We start from the raw sequence: 22,111 nt of genomic DNA, 5'->3' as shown, positions 1-22,111 counted from the left end.
GCTCAAAATAATCCTTACGCCAAAGTGGCATATTTTGGGACGGCATACTCTGATTCCCTTCATAGCCAACACCAAGAGGTGAAAAATCCTTAGTCTCAAGCATGAAAATAAATGCTTGTGGAACCGACATGAACTTTACCTTGGGACGACCCGGGAGAGGGAGAAGGCCCAGGCTATTTTTTAAATGATCTCTGTCTTGTTCTCTAATTTTCTGGACCAATTTAGATCCATTCCACGCTCACCTGTGCCCAGTTTGCCTCCAGGCACATTCAGACTATGTGGGGGAAGGAAAGCAGCTTATTCTCTGCTTTTAAGGTCAAACTATATTTCTGAAAGATTTTCCGGAATGTTTACTTCACTAAGCTACTCTGAGCCTGAGATAGGCTAAGAAAACGAGACTATGGAACCAAGGGTGAGGGAGAGTAGTTGGGGAACGGGGGATGCTCTTCAGAGAAAGCGAAATAATAGATAAACCAAAGGTACAGAAATATAGGCGGCCAAGCATTTTAACGAAGAACATTTACTACTGTCAGAGGAGACAAGGGCACAACCAGCCTGCTTCCGAGGCCAAAATGGGACTTATAAAAACGAGTATTGACTAAGGTGAATTTGGGGCAGGACAGCCTAACTATTTCCTTTTGCCTCTTAAAAGCAATGATTAAAGAGAGTAATATTATCTAGTCGCTATTTATAGTGCGTCCTTATGGGGTTCTGTACTGTACTTTGAGGTGAGGTGAGCACCAGAAATGGGTTGCTGGCCCTTGAGGACTATAAAATTGGAAAGAATAGAAAACTCCAATAGTCAAAGGAATACAATTCTTAGTAACGGCATAACCTCCCTGAGGAACGATGATTGCTCTTAGCGGTTGCTCCTCCAGAGGATGCTGAGCTCAGTGGCAGGTAGGGCACATGCAGGTTCTGTTCCCAGAAAGGGGCCAGGATGTCCCAGCACAGTGAGGTCATACTCCTCTCGGTTCCTAGATCACAAGGAGGGCGCAGCAACACAAGCTTTAACTCCGCGTCACCCTTGGATGGGGACAGCCACATTCCTCTCCCTTCAATTCAGGCCACCTCCCTCCCTGGGGACCACACTGCTCCTGCGCCTTCCGATGTTACCTCCACGCTAACAACTCCCCGAACCAAATCTCCAACTCTGATCTTTCTCTCCAGCTGCAGACTCAGACTTCCAACAGCCAGACATAGTTCCATGGACACCCTGGCAGCCCCCAAAACAGAAAATGCCCCAAATCCCACTTGCTCCCACTGCTGCATTCGCATCTCGGTGAGCAGAACTGCCATATTTTTCCTAGTCACTCAAGGTACAAAGTTCAGGGCCATCCCCCATGTCTTCTCTCACATCCAACATCTAATGTCTCACCAGGCCCTGTTCCTGCTGCCTGCACGGAGCTGCTTGTGAAAGGTGGATGTCTGCGTCTGTGTATTTGTATCTCATTCTTCAAGGAGGTAACACACGCACTTGGTTCAAAACCCAGAGTCTAGAAGGCTGTACTGGGGAAAGTCTCCCCTCTCCTGCCCCTCGCAGCCCCCAGTTCCTCTCCCACTGGCCACCTGTACTGTTTATCACGGATCTCCCAGCGGTGCGGTACGCATTTATAAAGAAATAAAAAGAAAAATTCCCTTCCTTTTTTTTTACACAAATGGTAGCATACTATACACAGTTCTACTCCTTGTTTTTGTTACTTTTTTCATCTAAAATATCTTGGTGATCTTTCCACATCAGTACCAAAAAAGGTCTGGATTCTTTGTCACGGTCACGTAGTATCCCACTGAGTAGATGGACCATATTTTATTTAACCAATTCCCTCGGTAAATGGTTTTCAGTCTTTCGCTATCGCTAAGAAACTGCAATGCGAGCCTTGTACGTGCCATGTTGCACCTGAGGACATGCGTAGAGTTCCACAATGTCTTTCAGTCCCTCGCCCCTTCTCTCCTTTCCATTTCTACCTTCTCTGCTTTAGCTCCAAGCCTCATCTTTGCAGAAGCCTCTTTACTGGCATCTCTGCTCGATTACGCTTAACTTACACCCAGCAATATTTAGTGAGCACTTTCTACATGCCAGATACTCTGCTAAGACAGGGAAGAACAAGAGAATAAAAACAAGCAAAACCAGACCAAACCCCTCCTAACCAGACCCACACACACCCTCGCCTGTCTCGCACCTGTGGGAGCTTTCGGAGTTTATCAACAAGGCAAGCCGCTCTCTGCTCTGCATTTGGAATTGGTTGAGAATTAATGACGGGAGTCAGGCAAATGGAAATCACAATATCAATTTCCTTACTGTCAGAGTTTCACTGGTAAACGTGGGGGCCAATAGGCTTCCTGTTACATACCCCCAAAGTTAGACCTTGGACCAGCCCCCTGTGGGAGAGTCTGCTCTGGAGAGAGGCAGACACCCGCCTGGCTGGTTGTGAGGGAAACCGCTGTCCCACGCCTGCCAGGCCCCAACAAGGGAGACACAGCAGAAGATAAACATGGCAACTTTCCTCAACAGATCAAAAAGTAAACCATTGCGAACTCAGCCTAGTGAGAGAAATTAAGTCTGAATTACACTTTTTAAGAAATCCAACTTTTTGGTAGGATATATAGAATAATTAATCATAGGAAGGATTGACAGTGAAAAAGAATTAGCAGATAATTCAGAGGGGAGTAAAAACTTTTCAAACTTTCTTCCTTCCCCTCCTGACTGACATCATTTTAAGGCAGAATGGCTCTGAATAACCATCTTTCTAATAGCTTTCCTTTGTTTTTTTCCTAATATATTGAGCTAAAATCCCTTTGTGAAGGAATTTTACATTTAGGGTCGGTGATAGCCCTAAGACGAGGCTATGACTTAGGAGAAGAGAGGAACGCAGACAGACTGGCCCTGCCTCCCGCCCTCTCTCCCCAGCCGCAAGTGCATCTCAGAGGTGCCTCACGGCTTCCTAATCATCAAACGCAATTGTCCAATTGTCGTCTTTTACTGTTGACCTTCGCACTTTCTGTTACACTCAACTCCGTGAGCCAGATCCCTGGGTCCCACCACTAGAGATTCTAATTAAATAGGTTCTGTGATCTACATTTCTGAAAGAAACTTCCTAAGTTATTTTCATGATGGGTCACCGAGCCCTCCTCCTCCTCTTGAAACTCCTCCGCTGGCTTCCGTGACCCCTCAGAATTCTGTTCTCCTATCTCCTGACCACTCCTTTCCTTCCCCAAGGCTGCTCTGCTCACCAGGACAAGCAAGACCTATGCCCTCTGCCCCTGGTAACAGACACTGCCCCACAGAACCAGAAATGCACATGTGACCCAGACTGGGCAACCAGAGTCTGTCCCCAGGGGTCTTCTAACTGATGGGGAAAATTCTTCCTCTCAAGTTGCAAAGCTGTAAGAGTACAGCCCCTGCTGCCTGAGACCACACTGTCTGCTCCCTGGTGGAAACTTGTGGATAGTGGGAGACAATGAGGCCAACAGGTAGAGAGAAGCAGGGCTAAGAGACGGGAGGTGTGGGAGCAAGAGGAAAATGGACTGACGACAGCATTTGAGTCCTTGCGTCTAGTGATCCCTAAAGTCAGATCTGTCCTTTTCCTTAGTTTGGTTTCTTGAACCTATACGTTCTCCTTTTTGGCCTAAACTCTTTTGAGTTGGGTTTCTGTCCCTTATAACCAACAAGCCCCTCCCTAGGCCATCTCTTCATTGGTTTCCTGGCCTCCTCGCTGTACACAGCTGTGAAATCAACTTTTTAAAATCAGAGCTCGAACCATCACTTGCCTGTCTCAAAAACCATCCAGGGCCTCCCAATGTCCCAGCGATTGAGTACAGTATGGCCCCCAATCTGATTTTCCAGACTTCCCACGACTTCACTAGCCAAGAGGCAAACCAGGACACAGCCCCCTCCCCCACCGCTGCCTACTCAAATCTACTGAGGAAAAAGAAAAGAAGGACGGAAGGTTCTACTCCATTTCAAGGTCCATTTCACATAACTCTCTCTGAGAAGACTTTCCTAAGTACCTCCTGCCCCCCAAGATGTAACTGAACCCCTCTTCAGCCCTGACGGCATTTATCCAACGATCTTTGCCTTAATCTCTCTTGTATTTCTTGCTGTCTCATCTCAGAGCCCTCTTACTAATGGCAAGACCAACCACTCAGCTGCCAGAGTCAAAATTCAGGGTCATTTTCTCACCCCACCACCCATACATTCATCAGGTCCACTCCCATCTTCCTCTTTAATATTTCTGAACTCAATCTCATTGCTCCTGCCACTCACCAGAACACTTAATATCTCCTACTTGGCCACTCTAACACGTCTCCCTGCCACCAGCCTTATCCTACCGCAACCTAGCTGCCCACTGATGCCAGTTATCTTTCCAATAAGCAAAGCTGATCATGCTCTGCCCCACAGAGAGAGTAGAGAGCAAACTTCTTGGCAGGGTGGTTAAGCCCCCTCACTCCCCAGTGACTTGGCTGTGTCTGCCATCCCAGGCTTGCTGCCCACCACTCCCTAAGGAGCACCGGCCAGACCAGACTGTTCCCGGTTCCCTGAACTCCCAGAGTGCTTTATGCTGCTGGTCTTTGCACATATGGTCCCCTCAGCCTGGGAAGGCCTCCCCTCCCCTCTGCCTGGTAAAGTTCCCATCCTTCAAGTAGTTCCTCTGCTCAGAAATCTGTGGACTGCCCTAGGGGACAGCACTTTCATAACCCCCCACTTAATCTGGAAGGAGGTGCTTTCTTTGCAACCCCTGTGCCTACTGCAAGGCCCAGCACAGCACACAGGTGCTCAGCACACTGTTTAACAGACAGCAGAAGCCTTTTCTGGCAGGGTCTTTGCGTTACCATGGTACCCAGCACAAGGCCCAGCTTGGTGCTTGGTCAACGTTAACGGAGTCCAGTAGGGTACTGTTATATTCTTCTCTCCACGGCACCAAGACGCCCTGTGGACCCTGACATCCCACAAACACTTTGCTCCTGACTGCATGGCTGAGCACACTGAGGTTAGGAGATGGAAACTGGAGCTAGACAGACCTAGGTTCAAATCCCTACTCTGTCACTTACAAGCCGTGTGTCCTGGACAAGTCTCTTAACCCTTCTGGACCTCAGCTTCTTTATCTGTAAGATGGAGCTAACAATAGCTACCTCATGGGTTTTTTTTTTTTTTGTGACGACTAAACGAGAAAATGTATTTAGCATATTTGCGCAAGTGCCTGGTAATCAATAAATATTTGTTGAATGAATGAGTTAATGAATGAGCTGCCTACAGAATGGCAGCGGTTCTTAAAGACACATCTTTTTAGCCCGTTTTCCAGAGAACCTAACATCGAGCTCCGGGCCGAATCAGTTTCGAGTCTGGGGTCCAACCCCGCCCGCGCCCCCCATTCTCGCTAAGCCTTCGGTCGTCAATGACCAGGCCCTGGTCCCGCCCCTGACTGGATTATTCACCAATAGGACCAGGAAGGCACCGCCTCGGGCTGCTTTCGCTGTGTCTCATAGGCTCTTACGCAGTCCTGCCCGCCCCTTTGATCGCGTCATCGCGCGGTGCATTCTGGGGCTGGTAGTGCAGAAAAGAGGCGCGCCCAAGCCAAACCACTGTGAGGACTGTCACTCTCGCCGGGAGCTCCCAGAGGAGGGGCGGCTTTTCTCCCCCCGCCACCTTCGGAGACGAAGCCCTCGCTTCCCCGTCCTCCCTTGCACCGCGCTTGGGTAGGTTACCAGCGGCTTCCAAGAAACAGCAGCATCTCATTCAGATAATTCAGGATTCGCTGAAATTTTAGATTCAGATCAAGGAGACATTCAATTCTGATATTCTCATAAATGGCCCCTTATAGGCATTTATGGGAGGTGTGGTGGTAGCTCTGAAAAGCCAACGGTGACCCCGGGCTTCCCCTGGTCTCCCTGAAGAACCCACTACGGAAGGAGCAATCATGAGTTTATCTACGTGAACCTTGGATATTTCAAACTGCATTCTCTCTCAGGATCAGAAAAGCTATCGGTGGCTCCCCACTGCCTCAGATATAAAGTTTCGACCCCTTAGCTAGGCATGTAAGGTGCATCATAACTGTTTTGTATTTATTTATGTGTGGTTACATTTTTAAAAGCAGCGTTTCTCAACATTTGCTGCACCTCAGAATCACCTGGGGAGCTTTATAAAATCCCGGTATTTGTGTCCCATCCTGGACCTCAGAATCTTGGAGGGATGGTGCAGGCTTCCATATGTTTGTAAAGCTCCTGGGGTGATTCTCATGTGCAGCCAGGGGAGAGCACCATCGGTTTAACACCTATCCAGGTTGCTGGAACATACTTTCACGGATCCAAGCCTTTGCTCTGCGACTGCCTCTATAGAAAGTGGCCGCCTTCCCCCTTTCCTGCCCAAGCTCAACCGTTAGCCTATTCCGCCCTGTCCTCCCGCAGGGTCTTTACTCCTCCAGCACTCACACACACTTCTTTTCCAGCAGCACCGGAGTTATCGGCTTGCTGGTCTGTCTGCCGGGGAAGGCTGAGTGCTCTGAGGGCAGGCCCCCTGAAGAGTCCTCTTTTGCCCACTCCAGGGCCACTGACTCAGACTCCCTGGGGCGGGCCTCAGGCTTAGCCGTTTCTTAAGCCCCACAGGTGATTCTGGTCCCTGCGCCTAGCCAGGAAGCAGCTTTGCAAAAGCCCTAGGTACAGTAAGCATCCATCAATAGCTGTTGTGTTGAATGGATGAGGCGTCTCATTTGTTTTGAAGTCAATCATACTGTTGCACCTGGTCGCCTCTGATTCCCCCGGAGAGCTAAGCACCCTTGTCTTGTAGTATCCTCTTCATTCATTTTCTTATTCATTCATCCAACAGATATTATTGTACACCACGACAAAGCCCTGGGGATTCAGGATAAACAGGGAAACACAGTGACCACCCTAGGGGACTCAGAATCTATAAATATATTAGTTATAGGATAGTTATTATTATCACTTCTTCTGAATAATATTGGGTTTTCCCCCCTTCTAGGTACCATCTGATATTCAAGGGTAATGAGATGTCTTATTCTCTTTTATCCCCAGCATGTTGCTGGCACATAGAAGGCATTCTGTAAATGTCTACTAAATCACGACAACATGTTTCATAGCACAAAATTTGTTAGTATTTACTTGTGTGATTATTTGATTAATGGCTGTCTGTCCCATGAGCTGTGGATTCTCTGCAGACAGGAACTGAATCTGTTTTGCTCACCCTGCCTGACACAGGGCCTGGCCAGACTAGGTGCTCAATGAATACTGCGAAGTAAATAAATAAATACATGCATAAGGCATCATTAAGAACAGAAATGAAATCTCCCCACCGAATATCCACTCCCTTCTCCCTCCGTATTGTCCCCCAAATAGATAATCTCCTTCCTGAGCATTAAGGGATTTCGAGGTAGCGTAAGCACAAGCCCAAACAGATGACAATGCTTCTACTTACTTACAGGTTGACCTGGGACTCGACTTCAGGCTCTTTTGCTGGCCATGTCTGAAGGGGCTGGATGCCAAAGGAGAGAGACGACTTTGCTTTCCACAGAAGGGTTTGTGCCATCTGACTCCCACAGGACCCCTTCGTCAGTGGATCCATCAGTGGGCCTGGAGGCTGGAGTGCTGTACTGAGGCAGAAGGAGTTGGGAAAGGCACTGAGAACAGAGAAGAAGGACGGCAGGCCAATCACTGGCCTTTTCTGGCACTCTGCCCAGAGGCCAGCCCCGTTAGCTAGTTAGGAGGGCGAAGCCAAGGCCCTCCCAAGACCCGGGGGCCCCCGCAAGACTGCACCACGCCCTTACTGCACCAAGTGATGCCCGTGTACACTCCAGGAGAGGAAGGCATTGGCCCCTGAACCGTCCAGTCATGTCACATGCCTCAGCAATGAGTGAAGGCGTCCACACTGTCAAGTCAGGGGGCTCTAAGGCAGAAGGAGGCCAGTGAACATTGAAACCATCACAACCTTGTTCAGAAAAAGGCAACAGTCACTCAGTAAGGGCCAGCTACGTCTAGAGTGGTTTTAGAGAATAACTAGTGGTGGGCCTCACGGCCATCACTGTGTCAGGCCAGAAGAGCTTGGTTTATCTCCTCATGTCCAATTAAAATATCCAAGAAAAGCCATAAAAAGGGCCTACATTGGCAACAACATTGTAGACAAAAAGAGTCTGTAATGGCACAGGGTATCGAAGCAGTAAACGCTTGCTGAATTAATAAATGGATTGTTCACGGGAAGAAACGGAGGAAGGCACTCCCAAGACCTGCGTGCTGCTTTCTCCGAGGACACAACGAGGAAGGTGGGGCAGGGGCTCTGGGATGAAGGGCTGCTCTCTTGGGCCTCCCTGCTGCTTCTGATTGGAATTCTTTCCTGAGCCAATTAGCAGTGTTCTTCACTCACCTCTACCTCGAGTGACAGACAAACAAGCAAACAAAATCCAATTACTTGGAAATGGAAAAGTAAAAATAAAAAGCAATCTTAGAAAACACTTTAGTCAAAAGGGACTCTTTCTAATGTCTTCTTAATAAAGAGCGTGACAAGGCAGAAGACAAAAGGCCTAGTGGTTGGGGGCAGCATCATCAAGGAGGCAGAGGCGTCCGCATGGGCAACCACGGTCCTGCTGCGGGGGTGGACGCCAGGAGAGCCACTCCATACGGCCTGGGGGCTGGAGCCAGACAGGCACTGCCCACTCCCCAGCTGCTACTGCCCTACCAGTTCGGTTGCAGGCATGCTAACAAAGAAAACAGGTCACTCTGGTCAGATCCTCCTGGCATTCCGCCTCTAGAAGTGATGACCCGGCTCCCCCTCATGTTTCCTGGGCCTGAGAAGCCACATGCTGGATACCTGGCCCAGACTTCCAGATAATCTAACCAGAGGCTGGCTTCAGGCCACTTATCTGGGCAGCGACCAGACAGACGTGAAAGGCTCCAGCCTTCCCTGTATGGCAAATAGCAGGAAGCCAGGGTCCTGGATATTATTAGTTCTTCACTCAGTGGAACCCCAAGTCTTCTGAAACCCGTGTCACTGGTGTGTATGGCTGCCTCAGCAATAAACATACAAAGGAGCAACAAAGCAGGGCTTCTGAACGAGAGATGCATTTTCTTCCGAACCCCTAGATTTTTTAAATTATGAAAAGAATACTTGTATACAAAAAATTTATTAAGAAAGCACTCCTTTCTTAATCATGCAAGTTAAAAAAAAAAAGAGAAAGTTCTCCTGAAAGAAACCGGTAAGAAAGTGGAGGAAGCAGGACAGAGGTGTGAGGGTTCATTTTCAGGCAAAGTCCTGTGAAAGGACAGCTGCAGCTCGAGTGAAGCCGGGCTGTTCCACGTGGTAGCCACTCGCCACCTGGGACGGCTGAGCAACTGAAACGTGGGCAGGAAAAGTGAGGTGTGTAAGTGTAAATGCACACCAGACTTTGAGGACTCAGTACCAGTGAAAAAGGATGTAGACCATCTCATTAATGATTTTTATACTGAGTACATGTTGAAGAGAAAATAGATTCGAGTTCAGTTTAATGTGGCTACTGGAAAGTGTAAAATCACATGTGCAGCTTGCCTTCTATTTTGGACAGTGCTGCTGGAGGTAGATTACGTCTCAGAGCTGCCCCACCCAAGACGAGGAGCTGAGGGCCACGGGGTGGGGGTGGGGGATGGAAGCTCCCAGGTACTTGGAGCTCTCTGCACCTGTGGACAAAGCAAGGCGGCCCACCGAACAAGACGCCTCACCAGGGTGGGCGTTGGAGCAAAGTGCACTGAAGAGTGGAGGGGAGAAATGGTGAGGGGATCTGACGGTGTCCACGACATTCTCCCCTCCACTCCCTTTCCTCTTCCAGTTAACTGTTTGGCACGGTTCCTTCCACTCCTTTCTCTACTTGTCTGCAAACCTTTATGTGACATACGTACATAGACTACACAATGTTCTGAGACTTGCTTTCTACCTAAACCATCGTCTTGGCCATCTTTCTACATCAGTAAATATAGGTACATTCTAATGTACCTGGTGGATATCACAGAATGAGATAACCTTGTATGTCGCTTATAGTCTTTGTTTATTTTAATCTTTAAAAACTATTTTGTTGTCTTAGCATGTTATTTTCTAGCCCTTTTTTTTTTAGATTTTTATTTATTTATTTTTTTTCCTTTTTCTCCCCAAAGCCCCCCAGTACATAGTTGTATATTCTTCGTTGTGGGTCCTTCTAGTTGTGGCATGTGGGACGCTGCCTCAGCGTGGTTTGATGAGCAGTGCCATGTCCGCGCCCAGGATTCGAACCAACGAAACACTGGGCCGCCTGCAGTGGAGCGCCCGAACTTAACCACTCGGCCACGGGGCCAGCCCCTCTAGCCCTTTTAATATTTAAGATTTTGTTAAAAACGTTTAAATGCTAGTTCTTTTCAACCTTTTCCACCATTTAATTTTATCTTTTTTCCAAAATTTTACCCTTAGAGTTTCTGAGTTCTTTTTTAATACTTTCATCTAATTCTTTAGCTTCATTTTCTAACTGTTCAGATTCTGTCTCATCACTGTTAATTTTAATCCTTTTACTCATTTTTGTTATCTTTCTAGTCTTAACTTTCTAATTTAAAAAAATGTGCGTTCCTCTTAATCTTCTGACATATTTTATCTTTGTCTCACCATTTAAAATAGTTAGCAGTTGAAGAACTTCTTGGAAAGATGGCAGAGTAAATGCTCATTTGCATAACTCCTTGGAGCCCATGGAAATAAGTAAAAATAGCCCAATATATAGAAGAAAACTTACTGAAACAAGAGAAGGGCCAAATTTCATGCTGTAACTCTGAAAATCTGCTGTATACAATAAAGGTGGATAAACTGAAAGTGAATATTGAGTTCTCCCTGTCTCATGGAACGTGCGGGAAGAAGCCAGAATATTCTAACGACCTGACAAGGCCCGCTTTGGAGGGGTGGGAAGTGGAAGCATGGGCAGGCCTGGGCAGAAGCTGTTTTTTCTTCTTCTTTTTTGTTTTTAACTGCCCCAGCTTTCTCATAAGAAGGGGTGGCCTAATCGGAGGAAAGGCTGAAGGAGAGAAGGAAAAGTATATCTTAGGAGCCATTTGAACTTCTTGAAAGATAGTAACCAAAAGTACATAGGGACCCACCAAAAGAAGGCCCACGAGTCACAGGAAATCACACCAACGCAGCCTCTCTTTGGAGGGGCCTATTTGCCCCAAAAGTGGGGGGGGTGTGAAAATTCAAGGGAAGTCCTGCCATGGGGCCACGTACACCACAGGCACAGGGGACTCTGCAGACAGGAGGGCAAGCATCACGGAGAGTAAAAGCAGATGACACGTTCCCACTGCTTCTGCACCCATCCCGCTTCCCAAAGAGCAGGAAGGCCAGCAAGCTCCAAAAGAGATGGCTCACCGCTGCTCAGACAAATGGGGAAGAGACGCAAGGCGAATCCGCTGTACATTGATGGGCAGACACAGCCCCAGACAGAACTGTTCCTATTCAAAGATGGACCTGCAAGAAGACGCTAGCACAGGACTAGGAAATACCGCATGCCAAAGGCAGATGAAGAGTCCCCAACAGAAGATTTTTAAAAAGGATCAGATGAAAACTACAACAGCTTTGTTCTCTCAAGAAAATGAGAGAACAAGGACTCGCTCGAAACAAAAGATCAAATGATACAATAGACAGATTTCACAAGGCTCTAGGATAAAACTCCCAGATGTGGCAGGAAGAGGCTGATTCCCAGTGTGGAGCTGCTGTCCAGGACGGGAGGGGCCGCAGGAGAGGAAACGAGGGTGTCCGCGAGCGAATCTCCCGTGCAGGGGGCTGGGGGATGCCCGTGGTTTGTTACGGGACTGAGGACAGCCCTGAGGAGCACACAGCTTACAGTTATCTCGTCTTATGTTGTGACTCACGAGCCCTCAGGGTGCCTTGGGTGTTAATATTGTGAGTCTAAAGGGATGGGAGTAAAGAGAAATGTGGCCTGCTTCACAGTTAGCCCCCTGCTGATGGCCACGAGAAGGCAAGAGCAGTCACTGAGAAGAATGCGTCTAGCAGCTCCAGATGGGGGCCAGCAGCCGCAGTGGCCATGGCCAGGTCTGCTGAGGCCCAGGGTTGCAGCAAGAAACAGACCACGGAAGAACACAACTGGGGCACAAGTGCTGTCTCCAATGCCGGTAGGTAGACCCCTGAATGCAGCAACCAGGTCTCAGTCCTGGCTCCTTCAACGTGGCCGATATCTCCCTTGGTGCAGGCTGCATTGATTGCTGACCACTGAGGAACACTGGAAACTTCTGGGAGCCACACCCCCTGCCATTCATTCTTGATCTCGTACATTATTCCTTGCTCTGATTGTTGACTGAAAACAACCTTAAACCAAACACAAATCATCATTCTTGCCTATCTTCAAACCAAAATCAGCTTTTGGGGTCGGAGCTGGCTCAGCAGCCAAGGGAGCAGTAGCCCCTGCAGAGCTGGGCACAGCAGGAAGACAAATGTCCTCTGTCCCCAATCTACACTGCTCCCCCCCACGCACAGTCACTCCCTATCCTGTAAGCTTCTTCCTCCATAGCACGCACCACAAGCGAAGTCATCCTAGTTATGCATTTGTTTACTGGTACATCGTCGGCCTCCTTCCACTAGAATGTTCCATGACAGCAGCAACTCTGTCTGTCTTGTTCACAGCGTATCCCCAGTGCCTAGCACCCAGAAGTGCTCAATAAATATTTGTTGAATGAATAAGTGACCACGTGAATGCCAAAATACGAGGAAAGTATTCATTTGGAATAGGGAGACTATGTCAGGCTGTGCTGGCCTTTCTTGAACAAGGTCACTGGTGGCTTCAGTCAGACCGCTGTGGAACCTGCTCAATTTCTTTGCCAATCTCTGACAGGCAGCTGCTTTGTGAGGACTGTGACAAGTGCACGGAGCAGAGACAATCCATCTGCAAAACATCAACCCAGGCCTGATGCATGGCACTGACACGAGAAGACACTCAATGGCTGGCAGCTCTTCTAAGGACACTGTTCTCTCTGGTCATAAAATGCAGGACAAGCATTTATGTGCGAACTGCCATTTGGGCTAAAACTATGGAGTCACTGCCACTTACGGTTGGAAAGTCCACTTCAAGCACCCATCAGAGGCTTGCTTCCCCCTTTTCCCTGCTCGCCCACTAAAGCAGCTCCACGATCAGCGTGCCAGGTGTGCAGCAGCACGCCCGTGCACAGGAACCTTCGCTCGTTTGCCACGAACATTTGATCAATGTGTCTAATTTATTTTTGCTGTGATTGAAGAAAGATGCTGTTTGTGGCAGAGACTGTGGGAGGACCTGCTCAACACCCATTTCGGTCTCATTCCAGTGTGCAAAAGTTGGAAAGCTGAAACGTGAACGTCCTAACCTCCTTTCCAGTCTAGAGTTCTGGACATGATTTAGGTTCCACCAATCAGATGCAGTCACAACGGACTCTGATTTGGGATGGAGCCAGGAGGATTAAGAGAGAGGATGCTGGGCATCACTTCACTTTTGGGGATCATGACAGAGCTGTTGTGGTTCTGGAGTCAGCAGCTTCTTGATCCTATGGCTTTCTGAAGCAGCAGGGGCAGCTTTTGGGATCAAAGCAGAGTTGGTAGTGAGATTCTAGTTAGCGGTGGATCTGTGGATCAGCTTCTTGTCATCAAGCAGCAGCTTTCCTGATCACGGCAGAGCACGGTGCTCTGGGGCTAAGAGTTGTTCCTGGGAGCTCAGACTAGAGCCTGCTCTCCAGCCCTGCCCATGACTTTACAAGCACATAATTCCCTGTATCACTATTCAATCGCATTCTGCTCTGCTTATGCTAAGTAGAGTGGATTCTGTTGTCTGCAACAGATTACTGACTGATAGGCCTTTTATAGTGACGTCTGTCAGACTGGATTTTGAGCTTAACAGTTCATGTGACCCTATGCAGAGCGGAGAGTAGGGCACAGTTTTCTTCCGGTGAGTGCGATGGTATAACCTCCAGGGGGCAACCAAAAGGGACTGTGTACCTTTATGGGAATACACAGGACATTTTGCCTTTTGAGTCTAAAAGCGAGCTTGCTCAAAGCACTAAGCATTTCTGCTCACACGGCAAAGAGGTGCAACCAGGAGAACAGCAGACTAACGGCAGGTGCTTCTCAGGTCACTGCTGTGCTGGAGCAGGATTGTGCTGGCACTATCGCTGGCCTGCTGAATGCTGTTTTGAGTCTTTTCAAGTGTGCCACCAAAAATTCTTGTATCCAAAAGTGTGCTGAAAACACAAAAGAGTTGAGAAATACTAGTCTAACCTATAGATGCTTTAACACCTCCAGTAATAAAAATTTCACTGCATCTTGAAGTGAGCCCTGCTAGCTTAGGGCGCACTGGCGCTGGAATGTGCTTTCCTGTACTGAGTCCAGTCTGTTTTATTATCCCTCACACCACTGTGACTGGAGGCCTAGCCTGCGGCCTTCCACAGAGTGGACCTAATTCCTTTTTCATATGACACCCTTTCAAATGTGGGAAGGCAGCTATGACATCCTCTGTGAATTTTCTCTTTCTCAAGTAAGACACTCCCTCCCCCTACTGAGGTCTTTTCTCTTTACTGGCTCATTCCCATCAGATAGGGTCATGCGATGCATAACGACATTCTGGTCAACAACGGGCTGCATATATGACGGTGGCCCCATAAGGTTAGTACCATGTAGCCTAGGTATGTAGCAGGCTATCCCATGTAGGTTTGTGTAAGTGAGTACACTCCATGATGTTCACACGACCAAATTGCCTACAACACGCTTCTCAGAATGCATCCCTGTTGGAAAGCAATGCACGACTATATAAGCATCTTTATAAAAGAAAAGCAAAAATCCCCATCCAAACCAAATAAAATTAACAAGTTTCCATTCACGTCCCTTCCACCCCTGCAAAGAGTTGACTCTACTCCTCATTTCCAATTCCTCTCTTATCATCATCTCCTGAAGCCAGTCCTGTGAGACCTGCAACCTCACTGTTCCAAGAAACAGCTCTTGTCAAAGTCTACCAGTGACCCACGTGGTGGGAAACCCAGCGGTCAAGTCTTAGTTCTTACTGTTGTTTGACCTATCAGCAACACTTGACACAGAAAGGCATTTCTCCTTTCTGTCTTTTTTTTAAAGATTTTATTTTTCCTTTTTCTCCCAAAGCCCCCTGGGTACACAGTTGTGTATTTTTAGTTGTGGGTCCTTCTGGTTGTGGCATGTGGGACGCTGCCTCAGCATGGCTTGATGAGCAGTGCCATGTCCGCACCCAGGATTTGAACTGGCGAAACCCTGGGCCACCAAAGTGGAGCATGTGACCCTAACCACTCGGCCATGGGGCCGGCCCTCTGTTTTTTTTTAAACTGTTTGTTTATACTAATTTTCCCAAAATAAAAAAAATTAAAAGGACATCATGTATCTACGACAATGGTTTCACATTTAAGTCTCCAAGACTAAATTTTACTTGGGATTTATTTGAATAGTTAACCAAAGTCCGTCAAATCATAGCTAGTCATCCTTCCCGACTAAGAACGTTTATTTTTTGACTCCCTTTTCCTAAAGTCTCCTGGTACCCCTTTTTCCCCACAAATTTTTCACCTTTCCCTATTTCACTGTGACTCATAGTCACATTAAAGAACAAAACAAAAGCCTTGATGCATTCCTTCAAACATTTCCTACCGGAGGGTCCATAGCCACACCATCCAGCAGAGCAGCCACACCACATGTGGCTACTGAGCACTTAAGATGGGGCTGGTCTGAACTGAGACGCTGTATGTGTAAAAAACACACCCGAGTTCAGAGGCAGTACTGAAAAAAAAAGTAAATTATCTTAATTATTTTTAACACTGATTTCATGTTAAAATGATAATATTTTGGAGATAATGAGTTAAAATAAACTATTAAAAATATTTCACCTGCTTCTTTTTACTTTTTAAAATATGGCTACTAGAAAATTTAAAATTCCATATGTAATTCGACACGCTTGCTATTACCAGAAGCAGACACTTGTTTCTTTTCACTTAACATATACGGACATTCTAGAACTTTCTAAGTCAGAAAAACAGGTTGGCATCAATCTGTTTAATAGAATGACTAGTATTGTATTAATATACTACTGATGGACTTTTTCAAAAATACTTTTATGAGCAAGCCTACAACGAACAGCCATCCACACATGCCTCCTTGGGCAGTCACAACTCCTTGCTAGCTCATATTTGCTTACTGGCCTCTGAGATCCTAGCTCTAGAGACAATCAGATGTGTGGTTCCTATTTTGCCACATCTCTGCACTTGCGTGCTGCTTTAGAATTCTTTTCCCCCAGGAAAACCAGCACGAGTCTTGCTGTATAAGCCAAATCTCTTATAATTTTCCTACAGCATTGTTTGTCAGACTTCATCTCTGCTCAGATCTTCAACTCTGGAAACCAGACAACCAAATATAATTTCTCATATTAACCTTCTAAAGCAAAACTAATTTGACTATTGTCTTCCTCCAAGAAAGGAAGCTGGTTGGCATTAACTTAAATTCTTAGTGAATAATAAAGGCTGTTTTTTTCCTTCTCTTAAGAGAACAGACATAATATGAAAATTAATTTTCTTCTCTTGGCCCTAAGAGCCCATTATGTCAGCCCAACACAAGACAGCCCTTAATAGTCTTTCCCAGGAAGACTGCTGTTTTTCCCAAAGAAAAGTGACAGCAGCAGATTTATTTGTGATTAAATACTTAAGGGCCCGACGCAAACAAAATGAATCACGATATAAATATGGAGGAATGAAGATGAGGAAAACAGCTCATATTTAAATATCTGTTTACAAAACTACCTGGAAAAACAAAAGTCTGCTGGAAAAAAAAGAAAAACAATCTAAGAATCCAAGAGTTAGAGAAACACAGGGAAGAAGAAAAGAAGACACCCAATGCATAATGGAGAATTGTTCTTTTCTGATGCTACTTGGCCGGGAAAGCCATCTTCAGGAACAAGAAAGCATTTGTCTTGGCATCAGACTTGTTCTCACAAGGCGAGGGTTATATGCATTACTAATAAGGAAGCCACTATCTAGGAAGCAATATTTGGGAAAGTACAAAATATGCTTTCCATTTGTAATTCAAAATCTTCTGTCTATGCAGGGCTCTGTACCCACGGTGGCTAAACTTAGCCAGCATAATTTAACCACTCAACTAAGGGAGTCTTTTACAATGAGAACCGAAAAATACAGAAACCCCATTTCTGTGACTCTGGAGTGGCATCTGGGTATCTGTATTTTGGAAAGCTTCCCAGATAATGGCACGTTTTTTTTTTTTGGCCAACCCAGTACCCATTCCCTTTCTTCTGGTAATAGCACTGTGACTTTTCTTTTGGGTAATCACTACCTCTTGGTCTCTATGGATGGAAGTGATCTAACCCCTCAGTTCCAGGCTCAGCCAATTAGCATGCTTTACTCCCCTCTGGCCAAAATGGTCGGTTCAGGGATAAGCATAGAACCCGAGAAATCCAACGAATGTCAAGCCTGGGACAGGCTCTAGAAGCAGAGAAAGAGGCGCTCTCTTTCTGCTGTGATTGTACACTGGTAGAAAGTAAGCCTGGAATAGTTAACTTTCTTTGCCTCCATGAGGAAACACGTTGAGAATAAAGACAATCCAGAGAATGAAGAAAGACTACTAATGACATTATTTGAGCACCTGGATCTATCCTCTCCCAAAGCTTGGTCTACCTCAGCATTGTGTGATTGCATGAACGAATAATTGTCCTTTGCTTGTCATTCATAGCCTTTGATAATCTTAAAACACACACACACACACAACTGGTAAGGCACAATCAGAAAAGATGTGATGTAATACCAGGCTCACTGATAGCTGAAAACTGATCAATGGTGATTACAACTGGGTAGCCAGGAGGAAGAACCACTTGACCACTCAGTCGACACCCCATAATCCAAGCCACCACTTTTCACCTGGAATGAGAACCACAAGCATTGCCACTGCAAGTGGCTATGAAAGCAGAATCATGAACGATGGGTAGCAAGAACAATGAGGCAAGCTTTGACTTCCCTACTAGGGAAAGATAACAGAGCTGCTCAATAATAAAAAGGCTTGCAGTAGTGGCCTCCTGACCTGAGATGGGATAAGCAGAGGCTGGAGGACCAGCTGGAACGGTTGTTGTAGAAATGTTTCCAGCATCACCCTAGAGGAGTGATTTTCAAAGTATGTCCCTGGGCCAGCGGTCCTGGCATTACTTGTGAGTCTGTTAGAACTACAATTCACAGCCCCACCCTGACCTCGTGAATCAGAATCTCTGAGGGTGGAGCCTAGGAAACTTCTAAGAAGCCCCCTGCCCCCCGTGATTCTCATACACGTTAGGTTGAACCATCGTATTAGACTAGAGAGCAGTGGCTCTCAAACAGTTTCCTGAGCCCCACGCCCAACGATTCTGATTGAGTAAATCTGGGGTTGAGCTTATGAAAGTGCATTTCTAACAAGTTCCCAGGTAATGCTAATGCAGCTGGTCCAGGGACCACACTTTGAGAACCACCGAGAGGGTGACCTAAGTGATGTCTAAAGTTCTGCTCGATGCTGAGATTCTCCGATCTTTAGGATTCGCCTTGCAAATTCAATTCTACAATGTGACACTGTTCATGCTGTGGTTCATGTGTGGTTCGGCTCCACGAAGTGCTGGAGCCCAAGGAACACAGCTCACAACAGAGGAGTAATTTAAAATAACTCAGGTTCATTAACTGTATTTCTTGATCACCGCGAAGTTACAAAAGATAACAGGTACATTTCCTAAAATAAATCTGAGAGCCACAGAAACAGGGAAACCTATGAGGCTCCCTCATACAAAGGAGGTGTTTCTGCACCTCTCACTGGTGAACGCCCCCTGAAAGTTTTTCTCAGGCAGTCCTAACCAGAGTCCCATGTACACATTGTCCTTCTTCTCAATCCCTCTCTTCCTAAATCTGCAGCTCAAAAATGCAAAAAAGGCAGGACCTTGCTCTGAGGGCAGGAGGGGGAGGAAAAATTGAATGGGCAAAGCCAGAATTTTAATCAGGCAAGGGCAGGGAAAGGTTGAAAACTTCCCTATCACTGTTAATCATTTTTGTCCTTAACAGTTACCATTTAGTAATACTTTGGGCCAGATACTGTTTTCAGCACTTTGCATAAATTAGTTCATTTCAAGCTCACATCAATATTGTCAGATGAGTGTCACTGTCATTTTACAAATGAGTTAACCAAGGCTCCGAGCGGTTAAGCAACTTGTCCAAGGCCACACACACAACAAGGGGAAGGCCAGACACTGGAACCCAGGTCTGTCTCACTCCAAAGCCCGTGTTCTTGAACACTGTCTGATACGCCTTCCTACAGTATGAGGACAAACACATCTAGGGCAAGTGGATTAACAGCATTAGTGTTCTGCCCTACGGCCTCCTGGTTTCTCAGCTAGCCCTTCTCACTGCCACCAGCCCAGATGCCTAACGCCCGGGCCACTCCCTGCTCCTTCACATTCATTAGGTGCTGTGTCTGCCAGCCAGTTACCAGAGCTGACATGGGGATACTTAGCAAAGACAGTTTCCATCCTGAAAGTAATGCCTTTCTTTTTTCCTGATGTCAACAAGATGATTGAGCAGATATGGTCAAACCAGATTCTGAAAGGCCCTAAACATGAGGCAGTGGCATTTCAACTGGATACAACAGGAAATGAGAAGTGACTGAGGACTCTGGAGAAAAGGAGGCCAACCTGGCAACATGTCCACACGTGAGCTGGAGCGTCTCACGCCCTAGCCATCCATCAGAATCACCTGCAGAGCTTCCTGAGCACCTGCACACCCCATCACCACCCTGGGCTTCCTAGAACAGTAGGCCTAGGCTAGGGACCCACAGACACCCGCATGGTTAAGATGTTTCACAGGTGACCCTTCTCCTGTTGGCCCTAAGAGCTCATTATATCAGCCCAATACAAGACAGCTCTTAATAGTCTCACTCAAAAGTGAGATCATTTGGATTAACGGTTTAAAGAGGTGATCTTTTTTTTTAAGCAATAAAAACAATAGGAGAACTGTAGATGAACATTTATTCGCTTCAAGTTAGGGAAGTCTTTTTTAAATAAGCATAAACAGGAAGAATAAATTAGTAGATTTGACAAAATTAAAAAAAACAATAATAATAAAAACTTTATCAAAAAAACACCGTAAAGAAAGTTAAAAGGCAAATAATGAGCTGTGAAGAATACTTGCTACATGTTTGACCAAAACAATCGATTCCCTTAATAAATAAAAAGTGCTTCAATTCAATAAGGAAAAGAAAAAAGGAAAAACAGACAAAGTACATGCATATATATTTCATTAAAAAAAGAAATACACACTCATATCATGGAAGATAAATAAACAAACAGATAAGTGGAACAGACTGGTGGTTACCGGAGGAGAAGAGAGTGGGAGGAGGGTGAAAAGGGTAGAGGGGCGCACGTGTATGGTGATGGATAAAAACTACGCTATTGGTGAACGCGACACAGTCTGTATAGAAACTGATACACAGTAATGTACACCTGAAATTTACACCATGTTAGAAGCCAATATTATTGACCTCAATAAAATTAAAAAATGTTTTTAAATTTAAAAAAAGAAACCTATATTATGAATAAATATGAAAAAAAAGTTTGCCTCACTACTAAACAAAGTTTAATTCAAATTAAAACAAGGTACCACTTTGGCAAATATTTATAAATGATAATGCCTAGCGTTGAGGATGAGAAAAATACATTTATATGCTGTGGGGGAACTGTAAACTGGAACAACTTCCTGGTGGGCAATTTGGCATTATGCTCCAAAAGCCTTTAAAATGTTCATTTTCTTGGATCCAATAATTTCCATCACTTCTATGAACTTATCGCAAGAAAATGATTACCTCTACATACACAGACTAAAGCACATGGACTCAGCCTGCCGTTTGTAAGAGTGAACAACTGGTCATAAATTCCATATAGAATAAAAAAGGACGGGTTAAATAAATTGTCCTCCAACAAGTAAATTATTTTAAAATCAGAAAAATGGCACGCATTATTTCTAAAGTTTATAAGAAAATATCATGGAGTGTTAAATAGAGAAAAAAAGCCTCTGGAGGCCAAGAAGTCAGTTAGTCTTCCAGGAGTAAGGTCATGAAGACAAAGGAGCGGATGGTAAAAGTGAGAATTTGGAGGAAGACAAAAACTTTCTAAACGGGCACTGTCCAATATTATAAATATTAGTCATACGTGGCTATTTAAATTTAAATTAATTAAAGTTAAACATAAAAGCTCAGTTCCTTAGTTGCCACATTTAAAGTGCACACATTTCAAGCCACATTTGAAGTGCTCAATGGCCACAGGTGGCTAGTGGCTACGGTGTCAGACAGCTGAGATTACAGAATGCTCTAGTCATCGCAGAAAGTTCTATCGGATGGGGCTGGTCTGAACCTTCTGCCTCAGGACTGGGGGATCCGCCGTGGCCTCATCTCTGGGTACACTTCTTCTCATCCTTCACACTCCAGCAACAAGAGCATAAGCATCAAAGGACAGAGACCATATCTGTCTGTTCTCCAGTGTAGTAGGGGAGACGCATTACCCAGGGAGCTACACACAATGCTCTGTGGAATAGCAGATAGATGCATAGACTGTCTCAGCTGGGGGTTCAGGGTAGGCTTCCCAGAGGAGGAGGGGTAGGCATTACCCAAAGAGTAAAGAAAAGACTATTCTAAGTAGAGAAAAGAGCATGCGGTGAGTAAAGGCACAGATGAGAAAAAGCACAGCATAAGGGAAGAAGTACCAGCTGGTCAGGCAATTTATTCATTCAACAGATGGTAACTGTGTGTGATGGGCCGGCCTGACCAGGCTCCAGGGACACAGCAGTGAACAGAACAGCTATGGTCCCTGTCCTCATGATGGTTACACTCTCACCCCGTACTGCCGGACCGCCAGGGGTGAGGCGAGGGGTGCAAGGGCCTCCCGCCTCACATTACGGGTCCTGGTTCGTTTGGTTTTTATCCTAGCGCTTGAACCCCCTTTTCGGTCTCAGTGAGGGCTAGAGTCCCACCCCTGTCTTTCTCCTCGTCCCCCCTCACTGCTGTGGGAGGCGGAGAGCTCCTGGGGCGCGGGGTCAGGCAGCGCAGGGGCACAGCCGACAGTTCTGGTGAGAC

General features: G+C 46.2%; 1 protein-coding gene across 4 annotated transcripts in view; it reads right to left on the bottom strand.

The window, feature by feature from the left end:
• The window catches only part of GARNL3 (GTPase activating Rap/RanGAP domain like 3), a 148,150-nt gene that overhangs the window by 124,961 nt on the left and 1,078 nt on the right, over positions 1-22,111 (bottom strand). The window contains exon 2 of one of the 4 annotated variants that reach the window (XM_070595513.1): positions 7,434-7,631. The exons of 1 other annotated variant lie outside the window; for it this stretch is intronic. In XM_070595513.1, the coding sequence (XP_070451614.1) occupies positions 7,434-7,631 (198 nt within the window). The remainder of the gene's footprint in view (positions 1-7,433; positions 7,632-22,111) is intronic. 2 more of the 4 variants (XM_070595514.1, XM_070595515.1) reach the window with 2 other exon arrangements.

The sequence above is a fragment of the Equus przewalskii genome, chromosome 26 (genome assembly GCF_037783145.1).
Source record: "Equus przewalskii isolate Varuska chromosome 26, EquPr2, whole genome shotgun sequence".
Classification (NCBI taxonomy): Eukaryota; Metazoa; Chordata; class Mammalia; order Perissodactyla; family Equidae; genus Equus; species Equus przewalskii.
This window is presented reverse-complemented; position numbering and strand designations above follow the sequence as displayed.